Genomic DNA, 12,611 nt, shown 5'->3' on the forward strand with positions numbered 1-12,611 from the left:
ACAAATCTCTGAAATTTATGAAATTACAGAATTTCTGAATTTTTGAAATTTGTGAAATTCCAGAATTTTCAAAAAGTCCAAAATTTCTGGAATTTCTAAAATTTCAGAATTCCTGAAATTCCAGAATTTCTGGATTCTGGAATTCTAGAATTTCTGAAATTCTAGAATTTTCAAAATTCCAGAAATTTTTGAACTTCCAAAATTTCTAGAATTTCAGAATATCTGAAATTTCAGCATTTCTAAAATTCCAGAAATTCTAGATTATGGAATTTCTGAATTTCCAAAATTCTAGAATTTCCGGATTCTGGAAATTCAAAATTTTTGAAATTCCAGAATTTTCGGATTCTGGAATTTTAAAAATTCCAAAATTTCAAAATTTTTAAATTCAAGTTCCAAAATTTCCAGAATTTAATAATTTTTGAAGTTTAAGAATTTTTTGAAATTCTAGCAATCTGAAAGTTCAAAAATTCCAAAGGTTTGAAATTGCATTCCCTTTCCTAAACATAACCAAACACATAGGGGAATCAATGCTTATTCCATTCCTTTCCTTTGGTTTCCCTTTCTTCATTCCTTTTCCCTTACCTCATTTGAACCAAACGCCCCCTTAACTTTTTGTAGTGTAAACACAACTTATGGTATATTTTGCTCATGTTGTAGCAAGTAGTTGTTTAAGGTGATCATTGCTTGAAATGCCTATTTTGACAATACATTTGCGACAACGCAATCTGGCTCTGGATCATTTCCATCATCATTGTTCATTATTGACTGGATAATTTCTTCGTCTGTAAGCGATTCCATAACTGCATCATTCTCGCTAGGATAGTTCAAAAGATGTTCGACATCCATCACATTTCTATAGCATAAATTAGAAATGACATCACTTAATCCTTGGATATCTTCAACTAATTGACCAACTTCTGATTCAGGAACATTAGCATCCTCTGAACGAATTTTGCAATGCCTAAAACAATTTATCAATAAATGAATAATTTATTAATTTATCGATAAATGAATAATTTATTAATTTATCGATAAATATAAATAAATAATCTAGCGTTAATGAATATTTTTTTCCGGTACTAAGGATATGCATTTATAGAGGTTTCACTGTATAAACCTTTTGATCGAAGCAATCAGCTTAAAAATGAAGCTAACAAGAGATTAGGGCTACTAAGTTCTGCTTGTTTTGGGGTTAGGGTTTAGAGGAGTTTAAATGGAGGTGAAGATTAAATGAGTTAAGAAATAACCCTAATTTCGTTTTGCTGGGACCTCCCCTCTCCTCTCCTCTCCTTTAACGAACCGGCAAAAACTTGTTGAAGGATTGCACAAGCCTGAATTTCACAGAAGGTGGTTAATTCAGTGAAGGGTCTATCGAACAAAATCAGTGAATTAACCATCCTTTGTGAATTCAGGCTTGTGCCCGCCCCTTATGATTGTTGGCAGGAAGTTTCGCCGTCACCGTTCAACATGTTGTTGCTCGATTTGAATGATCTTGGATTATTAATAGATCAAAACTTGAAGGCGGTTTCTGTTGCGGTGGCTGGAGGCGCTGCTCAAGAGACAGTCGGTTTAAAAGGGCGGCCCGGTCGCACTACGCGTCCCGGCTGAGCGAGGGTCCGGGGAGGGGTCCCACCACAAGTTGTTGGCAGGAAGTTTCGCCGTCACCGTTCAACATGTTGTTGCTCGATTTGAATGATCTTGGATTATTAATAGATCAAAACTTGAAGGCGGTTTCTGTTGCGGTGGCTGGAGGCGCTGCTCAAGAGACAGTCGGTTTAAAAGGGCGGCCCAGTCGCACTACGCGTCCCCGCTGAGCGAGGGTCCGGGGAGGGGTCCCACCACAAGGGTGTACTGGGGGCAAGCCTTCCCCTACCAATTTATTTTGGCAAGAGGCCGCTCCTAAGACTCGAACCCGTGACCTCTTGGTCACACGACAACAACGTTTACCGTTGCGCCAAGGCTCGCCCTCTAAGAGACAGTCGGTTTGTTTGGATTAATTTAATTTCCTGTTCTGTTTTAGCCAATATGAAAAAAATGCAAATAGGTCCCTGTTCTGTTCTGTTGAATCAAACTTGTGTTTTCTGTAAACAATGGTATTATCATATTATCAGCTATTTCATACTTCAATTCATTGATTCCGTCATTGATTATTTGCTCTTAATAGGTTTAGATCAGTTCAAAGTGTACTATTTCATCTGTATATGTACATTTACTGCAAATAATCTTATTGTGTGTGTTTCTTCTATATTAAATTTATGAATTTCAGATATTATTATAAATGACATTTGACATAAGGGCTAGAATCATAAAATAAATTCCATGTTAATTCATTGTTAATTTAATGGATGAAGGTCAGGTATATTATAAACAATCAAGGATGGGAATGTTGCACAACAGCCACTGAATTAAGTCCTTTAACACGGGATTTCTTCAAAGATCCATCAAATCAGAGATGGCAATTCTACCCTATCCTATTTTCTTAATGACAAATGCATATAATTTAATACATTTTCTTCTTTAGCATGGGATTGCTCTGCTTGGATATTATTTCTTCAGGGTGCTACCAATAAGAGATCACATGAGTCCCTGGGGTCATGGACTACTCTAAGTTTAGAGCCTTATGTTTCTATAGACTATACAATACTTGTATAAGAAATAGCTTATCAATAAAATTTAACCCATGGAATAAGATCAATTTATGCTATTCCTTACCATAGGAAACATCTTTGACCATCCATGTTGATCTTCTATGTATCTCTCTCTGTGTGTGAGAACATTGTCTATGTTGTTTAATGGCTCTGAGGAAATGAATCCATGAGCTTAGATATTATTTCTTATTAATAACATTTGACTTGGAAATCCTGGACCAGCTAGAGCTGGAACTTTGTTGTGGGCTGCCGATGGAAGTGTGGTATTCATTCTGCCTTTTACTGTATACTCATGTTTTTTTATTAGCATATCCATCTTTCTGAACCTCCACTTCTTGTAGATCTGCAGATTGCGAGAAGGATTGGGCATAACAAATAATGTGGCTGAATATAGAGCTATTGCTTTTAGGCTTTTAGAATACAAATATTCGTGTCCAACCAAGGTGACTCCCAACTTGTCTGTTTGCAGGCTAGTTTGTGTTTTTAAGTCTACCTGATCCCCTCTCTGTTTCCCATTCTTTCCTTCTCTCTCTTTCTCTTCCTTTTCTCCTTTTCTGAATTACCATATGTTACTTGTTGCTTGAAGTTTAATTTCACTTGTGCAATGCTAGCAATATTGCATTTATATTGTTCTTCCCGCTAATTGTTTGTTATTGTGGCTTTGTTTAGATGCTGAGATACTACCGGAACATGAATATCGCTTACTGATTAGAACAATCATCAACGCAGATTAATCAGCTCTGTTACAATATTTCGTAAAATATACGGGAGGGTAAGTGACCTCTGGGGGGGAAGGTTCTAAACATGGATGTATTTTTAAGTAATTCTTACTGGAAATCCTGTAATACGTTTTCCCTTATCTTTTAATTTTAAAAGGTAGCCTGTTTCTATAGTAATATTGTTGAAATTTCTTTCTTGAAATTTACATTGTGGATGAAAAAGAAATTGCAGAACACCTTAGGGTAAGATGATTGACAGAGGCTTACATATGTCACTTGTATCAATCTGAACAGATATTGTGAAAAATACAGAGCCTGAACATGGGATGTATTAGCCTAATTAGATTTCCCACTCGAGTATTTGCATTCAAAAGTTGTCCTTTCACCGGATTAACCTCTTTTTAAATAGTCAATTGCTTGTACTAATAAATGTTTCATTATACTTTGAACTAATTGAGGCTTGCCTGATTGCTTTCGCATTTTCATTACAGGAACAAACTTGAACTCAGATGTATCTTCAATTTCCTTGTTAGGTATGATTCTCTTTTCTAAAGATACACTTGCGTAGTAGGGTGAAGTTTGGATACTATTGCCATTATGGATACATGATAACCATCAAGTCTTCAAAGATGAGGAACTAAATTAGGAGCTCTAGACATAACATCTTTTGAACCTCGCTCATAGAGTATAGAAAATTAAAGTTATTCTAGAGAATAAAGTAAGGAAATTGATACTTTTACTCATGAAATTACTTGTAGGGAATCAGAAATTAGCACCTAAGTGAAACATGTCGTCAATCGGATATGCTTTACAAAAGAAAACTGAACACCGAAGAAGAAATCCCGAATTTTAGACTTGTTATGTTTAGATTGAAAGCATTAATGTTAAGATTTTGTGGAACTACTCTGCTATAAATATTGCCACACCAGGTCTAAAATTCGGTATTTCTTCTTTGCTATTCAGTTTTCTTTTTTCCTAATTTCTCTTTTAGCTGCTGCAATTCAGATATGCTTTTCCATTTGTGTTATAGGTTTTTAAAATTTATGTGTATGCACTCAATCTCATTTCAATTTCGGTGTTTCCTCTTCAATCGGGTCACTTTGGTTCTTCTGGTGTTCTCATCTAGTTTGATTTTTTGATAAATGACATTTGACATAAGGGCTGAATCATAGGGTCTGTAAATGATTCCACAAGCCTGAATTTCACAAAGTGTACGTAGTTAATTCACTGATTTTCGTCAATAGATCCTTCTTGAATATTGCTTTTCTTACTGAATCATTTTGGCTGTAAAGGCAAGTTTTACCTTATTTCTTGTCATTTCTTTTCCTAGAATAAAATTAAGTGAATTTCAGTTTTCTTTCAGTGTGTGTTTTTGGTCAGAGAGCATTCTATTTGTATAGGGGGTTGTTATTGGGATCATTATCATTTAATATTACAAGCTTATGATACCCATATTTTGGTTGACATTTTTTATATATATGAATATGATGGTACTTATATCATATTTTTATATATTAAAAATACCAAGATATGAGTATCATAATCTTGTATATTAAATGATAATTATCCCAATAAACAACCCCGATATAAATAGAATGCTATCCGATCCAAAACACGCACTCAAAGAAAACTTCCATTTTCTGAAATTCACATAGTTTTATTCTAGGAAAAGAGATGACAAGAAAGAATGTGAAACTTGCGTTGTTTGCTAATGATTAAGAAAAGAAACATTCAGAAAAAGGAAGAAGCTTCTATTGAAAGAAATCAGTGAATTTGCTTATGTATAAAACTATTGTCTGAAGATAAGTTTGTTAGTTGCATTTGCTTAGGTATACAGATATTGTATGAAGGTACGTTTATTATCATTTGTACTTTATTAGGTCAATCTGATAAGTTCAGTCAGTTTCTTTTCTTTTTAAAAGCTAAATTGTCTAATTTAGACTGAATATACAATGTGAGTACAAGGAAGGAACTATGTTGTCCATCTTTCATGATACCTATTTTAATTTGATTTCCTATTTTTATTAAGCACTCTTGTTCCTTAATTTTATTAAGTATTTACTGCAAGCAAATCTTGGTTTCAACAACTCTCCTTTTTTTTTTTTGCTAAAGTTTAGGTAGGGATAGGTCTCAACAACTCTCCTTTTAAGTTTACAAAATACTGCTTATATCCTTGTACAGATACATGAAAGTGACAGGGAAAAGATAATTTACATTGTGGATGAAAAAGAAATTTGGTAAGTTGATTGAGAGGGGCTTAAATATGTCACTTGACTACATTCTGAACAGATATGGGATGAAATATTTTGTACTGAATTCTTGATTATATGCGATCTAAATACTGCCTCAAGTTAAAACAGGTTTATATAAATAAACGTTTTGATGCCATTCTTCTCTGTTTCTCCTGTGTTATGTAATTTGTTCAGTTTTAATGTTCTTTTACTGCAGTTGAATTAAATGGGTTTACTTCTTATCAGCAATTCACGAGTGTACGTACTAGTGTTGGGAAAACTGAAGAGTTTCCTATTACGATTGGAGTGCATCAAGGTTCCGCACTAAGCCCATTTCTTTTTGCCATCGTTATGGATGAACTAACAAGTTCACTTCAAGATGGTATACCATGGTGCATGCTGTTTGCAGATGATATTGTGTTGGTTGATGAGACGAAAGAAGGAGTGGAGATGAAGTTGGAACTATGGAGGCAAACTCTAGAATCTAGAGGCTTTAAGTTGAGTCGAAGTAAGACAGAATATTTGGAGTGTAAGTTTAGCGGCCGTAGGAGTAGGGAGGCAGGGACAATCACCCTAGATGGGAGAGTTGTTCAGGCCTCGGATTGCTTCCGGTATTTAGGATCTATTATCCAAACGGATGGAGAAGTAGATGGAGATGTTGCCCATAGGATTAAAGCTGGTTGGTCGAAGTGGAAGAGTGCTACGGGTTTCCTTTGTGATCCCGGCATGCCTAATAGATTGAAGGGAAAATTCTACCGGACGGCAATTAGACCAGCATTGTTATATGGTACGGAGTGTTGGGCAGTGAAACACTGCCACATCCATAAGATGTCGGTGGCGGAGATGCGTATGTTGAGATGGATGTGTGGTCACACGAGAAAGGACCGGGTGCGTAATGAAATAATTAGGACAAAAGTAGGGGTTACATCTATTGAGAATAAAATGAGAGAAAACCGACTAAGGTGGTTTGGCCATGTGAGACGTAGAGCGCTTGATGCGCCGGTTAGGAGAACCGAAGAGTGGCAAAGGGATGTAGTGGTGAGGGGTAGGGGAAGACCTAAGCAAACTTGGAGGAGGGTGATCGAGAGTGATATGAGTTTATTGGGAATTGAGGAAAATATGGTAGTGGATAGGACGGAGTGGAGGGAGCGAATCTGTGTCACTGACACGACTTGATTTTCACGGTTTTATATGATGGTTCATGTTAGCCGACCCCGAATCATTTCGGGACTAAGGCTTTGTTGTTGTTGTTGTTGTTGTTGTACTTCTTATCAGCAATTCTACAATTGTCTTCAAATCTGTGTTAGTTGCTATACTACTTATTTTGATCTAATCCTATCATGTAAAGCAATCTGCTATATTTATAATTTTTGAAATCTAACTATGCCAAGTTGGCCATCACACTCCAAGGCTATGGTACTGTGGTTACTATTAAATTCAAAGTCTATTTCAGGGCACACTCTGTTCAATATGGCTTGATTGCTTTTACAATTACCTAATCTTATTTGATCTAATTGACAGAAGCATGTTAGTATGAATTAGCCCCTAGACTGAAATGATTTCCATCTTAAGGGACCTTATTCGAATTATCTATCTTCATGATATGCTAAGCTTTGTGCAAATATCAATCCTGCTAACATCGATTGTACACGCAAATTACCTGGCTTCAGTAACAGACAAAAATGATAATGTTTACAGACGTTTTTCAATTGGTCTTTCTTGCTCAAACATGTTGCTGCAATTCGGATATGCTTTACAAAATCTGTTTGCTTTACTTATTTATATTTACCACTTCGCAGCATGTTTCTGTCAACTAGATCAGACTAATGACTGGAGTGTATGAACGATGTTGAAGCCTCTTATATGGTTGCAGACAAGATATATTAGATTAATTTGAAGGTGTATGAAAATGTTGTATTTCAAATGAATCTGCTACACCTTAAAATGAATCTCCTTTATTGTTCAGTTCTTTTAAATGCTAATCTGCTTGTGCTTTGTTGGCTTTAGAATGTGTTTAGAGGCCATGTAGTGACCAGCTCATTGTGTCAACCTGATGGGTACTTTTGGGATGAATATTCCAATTCAAAGTCAATTGCTGAGCTAAAAAATGAAAGGTAAATTTGAATAACTGCTTATTTTCCCAGGTCTTGAAGTTAATTCCTGTTATCTCATTGGGTTTTGTTTTTTCCAGGTTGCCATTGACTCCGTTTTTCCCTTGATTCAAAAGTTGCCTCAAAGGGTTGCTGACAACTGATTGTTCGACAGTCAGTTCTAACAGTTGTTCATGTTTGCATAGAGTAAGTTTTTGGGATCCTTACATATTGACACTAGAAAAAAAGAGTGTAGCTTATATTGCAATTTGGTTCTCTTTGTGTAGAATGTCTAAGATGAACCAAATATGCAGAAAGGAATCAGGCATGCAAGTGGAACTAGTTATTTATTTCATTAAATTTTATAGTTGGCATGCATTATATTAGGTAGCTGTGAACATCACTTTGTAGCAATTTTATATGTCCTCATTTTACTATAGTTTTGTGGTAATTGTTATCCAAGCTTTCAAATGTTTATATAGTTTTATTCATTTCAAATCCAGCTCATCTTGTGCCAGATTTCATTTGGATATTTCTTTTTGCTGCAGAGTTTTATTCATCCCAGATGTATCTCTTCTCAACCAAAATCCAATTGAAGCTTTTGTTTTAATGATTTAACAACCAACATTTTCTTGTATTCATAATTTAAAATTGGAATTTCTAATCTCCAAATTGAATAAAATTTGAGCTTTTCCATTAGTTATATGTTTGAATTTGAAGCTTGTATTCATAATTTTTAAATGGGTTTCGGTATTTCTAGTAGATATCTTTTTCTTTGCTGAAAACCTAGCTTTCTGATATGGTTATATATCTAATATGTTGGGTTTCTTTTTGTTTGTCAGTTTTTTTTGTCTACGCACCATATGAAACACCTTCTATGAAAATAGTGCGAATCTCGGTGTCCTTGGTTTATTGTTCGAGCTACAGTTGTTCGATAAGGTTTATGTTTGTGTTATTTTTATGGCAGCTCCAAGTGAAAATCTTCAGAGAGATTTAGCAGGTAACTTGCATACAAGCTTTTAAATGTTTTGCTACAAGAAAATTCTATCAGATTATTGAGGAACATTTGCTGCTCTGCCGATAAGAAATGCTCACACGAACAGATGATACATGCACAACCCTTTACCTCTCAACCCATAAATAGAAGCTTGTTTTCATAGTTGATTTCTACTATTGCTTCATTTTCTTTAGTTGCATATTATTCATTTAGCTGATAAAGCCATACTGCTAATTTCTTTTTGCATTGGATCTATTTGGCTTCTTACTTTCTTGAGAGAAAAAAAAACAGACAATTGTTTTCTGCTAATACACTAATATAGATTCTTGTTGTGTTGTTCCGATATAAGTTGAAGAATGGCGTGAAAGAGATCAGTCTTGTGTTTTCTGTACTGAAAGCAAGCCTTTCCCTACCAATTTATTTGGCAAGAGGCCGCTCCTAAGACTTGAACCCGTGACCTCTTGGTCACACGACAACAACGTTTACCGTTGCGCCACGGCTCGCCCTCTGATTGAGTCTAGTGTTAGGCTCTGTTCTTTATCGCTGAAAAAAATTGAATTGAACTAAATACTGAATTGAACTGAACTGAATTTAACTGAATGCTACTGAACTTAACTGAATTATACCGAACTTAACAATAATGATGATTTTAAAATAATTTTAATGATAATATTGGACATTAATAAACTTATAATAATAATAATGGTTCTAATAAATTTAATAATATCAATAATAAATAAATATATTATTAAAGATAAAACTAAATTGAATATCAAATAAAAGCTCGGGTTGATAAAATCTTGGCTCGATAAAAGCTTATGAAATTAAATAAAAATGAGTCTAATTTAAATTAAAAATACAAATTACATACAAACATAAATTTACATATAATTTAAAGCCTATGAAATTAAATACAAATTTTCATATGAATATAAACTCTTAACTTTTTATTCTAATTAAGGGTTAAAGTGCAAACATAACGTTTTGGGTCAGGAGTAATTTTACCCCTAACGTTTAAAATAGTGCAATTTTATTCCTTACATGGATAAATTCGGTAAATTTTAGAAATAATTCATAATATGGATGCAATTCTAATTTTTAAATATGGATGCATATTTTAGTTTTAATTTTTTTATTAAACGATATATACTTTAATAAACTATCATTTTTTTTATCTAATTTATAGATAATGATAAAGTATAAATAACAATAATAATATATAATAATAATAAATAATGATAAATTATAGATAAATAATAATAATTATAATATAATAAATAATGATAAATTACTGAATGCTGAAATTGGATGCTGAAACTGAATACTGAATTGAACTGAACTGAACTGATTGTTACTGAAATTAAGTGATAAAGAACAGGGCTTTAGTTTAAGAAATTTATCTTGTGCTTATTTGGTTAAAAATGGTATAATTGGTATCTATTAATAGAGTAAATTGGTACCTGAACTTTATTCTAATTTACATTTTGATATCTAGATTACATTTAGTTCCAAACATATACTTGAAGTGCCGATGAGTTGACAATTTAGTCTCAAAAATGTACTTGAAATAACGATGACCAGACAATTTAGCATATTTTACCGGTCAATGATTGGTCAACTTGAGTTTCACGACTTAATTACACCAATAGTGTTTGAACTTTACCACAACTATTTCTTTTTGGGAAGCCATAATACCTAGTGAGTCTCTAAAATTTCTAGAGTAGCCTGTGACTTGGGCCGAGACCGTGTTTTTCCACAATAAAGCTAGCGAACCCCCAAAGTCCTAAGGTTTATGACATCCAAAAGCACATACTGACATACGAAAGTCTCTTTTTTTATTGCCTCAATTTTATTTCTATTACATTTAACTTTGAAAAATGTTAAAAATAACATTGGGCTTAAACTTAGACACCATGTCTACTAACAAGCAAACTGACCGGGGGTTACCTATTCTCCAGCAGTTCCAACTTAACGTACTCATTGATCCTAGCGGGCATGGGAACGAAAACATACCAATAATCCGTTTTCTGAATATGAATTAAGAGAAGGAAATGAGTACGACTCGTAATCTATGTGATGACCAACCTCTCTAGATCCACTAGAGTGTTTTTCATGACTCGAACTTTGATCATTTTATTCGTCAGAAACGCTAAAGCAAACTCTAGTTCTTTCCGGGGCAGCATCGTTTTGGAAGACAAAACCAGATGCATTCTCCTTTTACAACGTAACCGTAGCTCCAAGTTCGTGCACCAAATCCATTGCGAAGAAAGCAAACAAAACGAAAGACAAAAACATTCTTTAATAACAGGCGCTCATTATGTTATTATTATCTTTTCAGATTTATGTATTAAAAATCTTCTTATTAAAAACTAATTATAATGATAGGAAAAGTTATTTATACTGATAAAAAAAATACTCTTATTACAAAATAGTTATAATGATTAACAGTCCGCTTATTAAAAATTATTAACAATTGATGAAGCACATGAATCATTTCAATGTCAACGACCCATCGCACCCGGACACATTTAGAGGATGTCCATGAACAAAATAGCACCCTAGGGGCATATGGTTATTATACCTCCTTGGACCAAATGCCTGTAAATAGAACCACTATACCCCATAGGATGCACACAAAAATCCGTAAATATGAAAAACTGAAAAGCCAAATCAAAATTGAACCGAACATAAGGTTACTGAAATCGATGGACTAGTGTATGAGTTTTTAATTTTAAAAATAGTGGTTAATGATTACGGTTACGGTTTTGGTATTCTAAAAACCGCACTTAACTGAAACCGATCGAATGTTAATTAAATATTAAAAATATATAAAAATATATTTATGTATATTTTTATTTATATTTACGTATATAATTATGTATTATCCACTTAGAATAAATACTAATTATTTCCGATGACTAAAACTCAACGATGAAATATTCTATCCCAAATGTCGTCGTCCTATAAAATTTGTACAAATTAGATTATTAGCGAAATTAATATATCTGAATAGGGCTTAGTTGGTAAATTCCAGAGGATAAGAATTCTGATCTAAAAAAACATAGTAATTTAATGTTGTAAGTGAAAAATTCAGTGTCCAATCCATAGTCCATAGTGCACCACAGACACAATGTACACACATCTCCCTCTCCATCGTTAATCTCTTCAACTCGTTATTGACCATCGTTCTACTCACAATAAAATTTAGAATTCTTTTATTATTGTTATTTTTATTTACTAATGGTCAGAAACCGAAACAAAAGGTTAACCGAATTTAGTGAACTAGTGTATGATTAGTATTTTTAAAAACCAGTTAAATGGTTAACCGACCGAATTTACCTTAATGAACTGGTTAACCGACCATATGCACTCAGGATGATAATTTCTCTCTTTACATTCTCTTTGCTTTGTCTTTACTATCTCTAACTTGACTGTATACCACAAGGACCTCTTTCAGTAAGGATACGAGGCATTGACATCACAGATCTTGACTTCTCATTAACAATGATAAAACATCTTATTAACTTCAGTAGCGAGACATTCTTAGTTCTCTCTAGTCCTCATCAGAGCATCTCCAATAGAGGGTGCTTGGTGATGTGGTAATGACTTTGACAACTTTTAAAAAGTGTCATCTATTGGTGTGATGGTGAATGTCAAGCAAGGTTGCCACTTTTCAACTTTCTAGAAATGGTGCTTAACTTTTTTTAATATAAAAAAATGATTTAATTGTCTACTAGACTATTTTTATGACAACATTTATGATGAAAATAAATTACATGTAAAGTAATGGTTTTTGGGATCATCGTGACAACTTTTAAAGTTACTTATCATTGGAGTGTTTTTTAAAAGTTGTTAAAAGTGAAATGGATGAATTAGAAAATAAAATATTATTTTAGTATTATGTGTTAATTTTGAGTAATTTTGAT

General features: G+C 33.6%; 1 protein-coding gene across 10 annotated transcripts; it reads left to right on the forward strand.

The window, feature by feature from the left end:
• The first annotated feature begins 1,145 nt into the window (after positions 1–1,145).
• On the forward strand, positions 1,146–9,086 carry LOC136222974 (uncharacterized). 10 transcript variants are annotated; one of them, XR_010685773.1, is made up of 8 exons: positions 1,147–2,911; positions 2,990–3,091; positions 3,318–3,420; positions 3,859–3,900; positions 5,549–5,604; positions 7,398–7,712; positions 7,790–7,895; positions 8,531–9,079. XR_010685773.1 is itself a non-coding variant. In XM_066010683.1 (7 exons), the coding sequence occupies exon 5, from the start codon at positions 5,950–5,952 to the stop codon at positions 6,772–6,774; it is 825 nt and encodes a 274-aa protein (XP_065866755.1). In that variant the 5' UTR covers positions 1,146–2,911; positions 2,990–3,091; positions 3,318–3,420; positions 3,859–3,900; positions 5,549–5,949; the 3' UTR covers positions 6,775–7,712; positions 7,790–7,895; positions 8,531–9,078. The 10 variants fall into 10 exon arrangements, 6 of the variants coding, with proteins under 6 accessions (XP_065866755.1, XP_065866754.1, XP_065866757.1 ...); XR_010685775.1 differs by lacking the exon at positions 5,549–5,604 and having other exon boundaries at positions 1,148–2,911; positions 7,398–7,497; positions 7,606–7,712; positions 8,531–9,076; XR_010685776.1 differs by having other exon boundaries at positions 1,146–2,911; positions 3,859–5,604; positions 7,606–7,712; positions 8,531–9,086.
• The last annotated feature ends 3,525 nt before the right edge of the window (positions 9,087–12,611 follow it).

Source organism: Euphorbia lathyris, chromosome 3, assembly GCF_963576675.1.
Source record: "Euphorbia lathyris chromosome 3, ddEupLath1.1, whole genome shotgun sequence".
NCBI classification, from domain to species: Eukaryota; Viridiplantae; Streptophyta; class Magnoliopsida; order Malpighiales; family Euphorbiaceae; genus Euphorbia; species Euphorbia lathyris.

Bases quoted from the DNA above. Each gene is read 5' to 3' on its own strand.
- LOC136222974 (XM_066010685.1), top strand. From the start codon at position 5,950: ATGGATGAACTAACAAGTTCACTTCAAGATGGTATACCATGGTGCATG.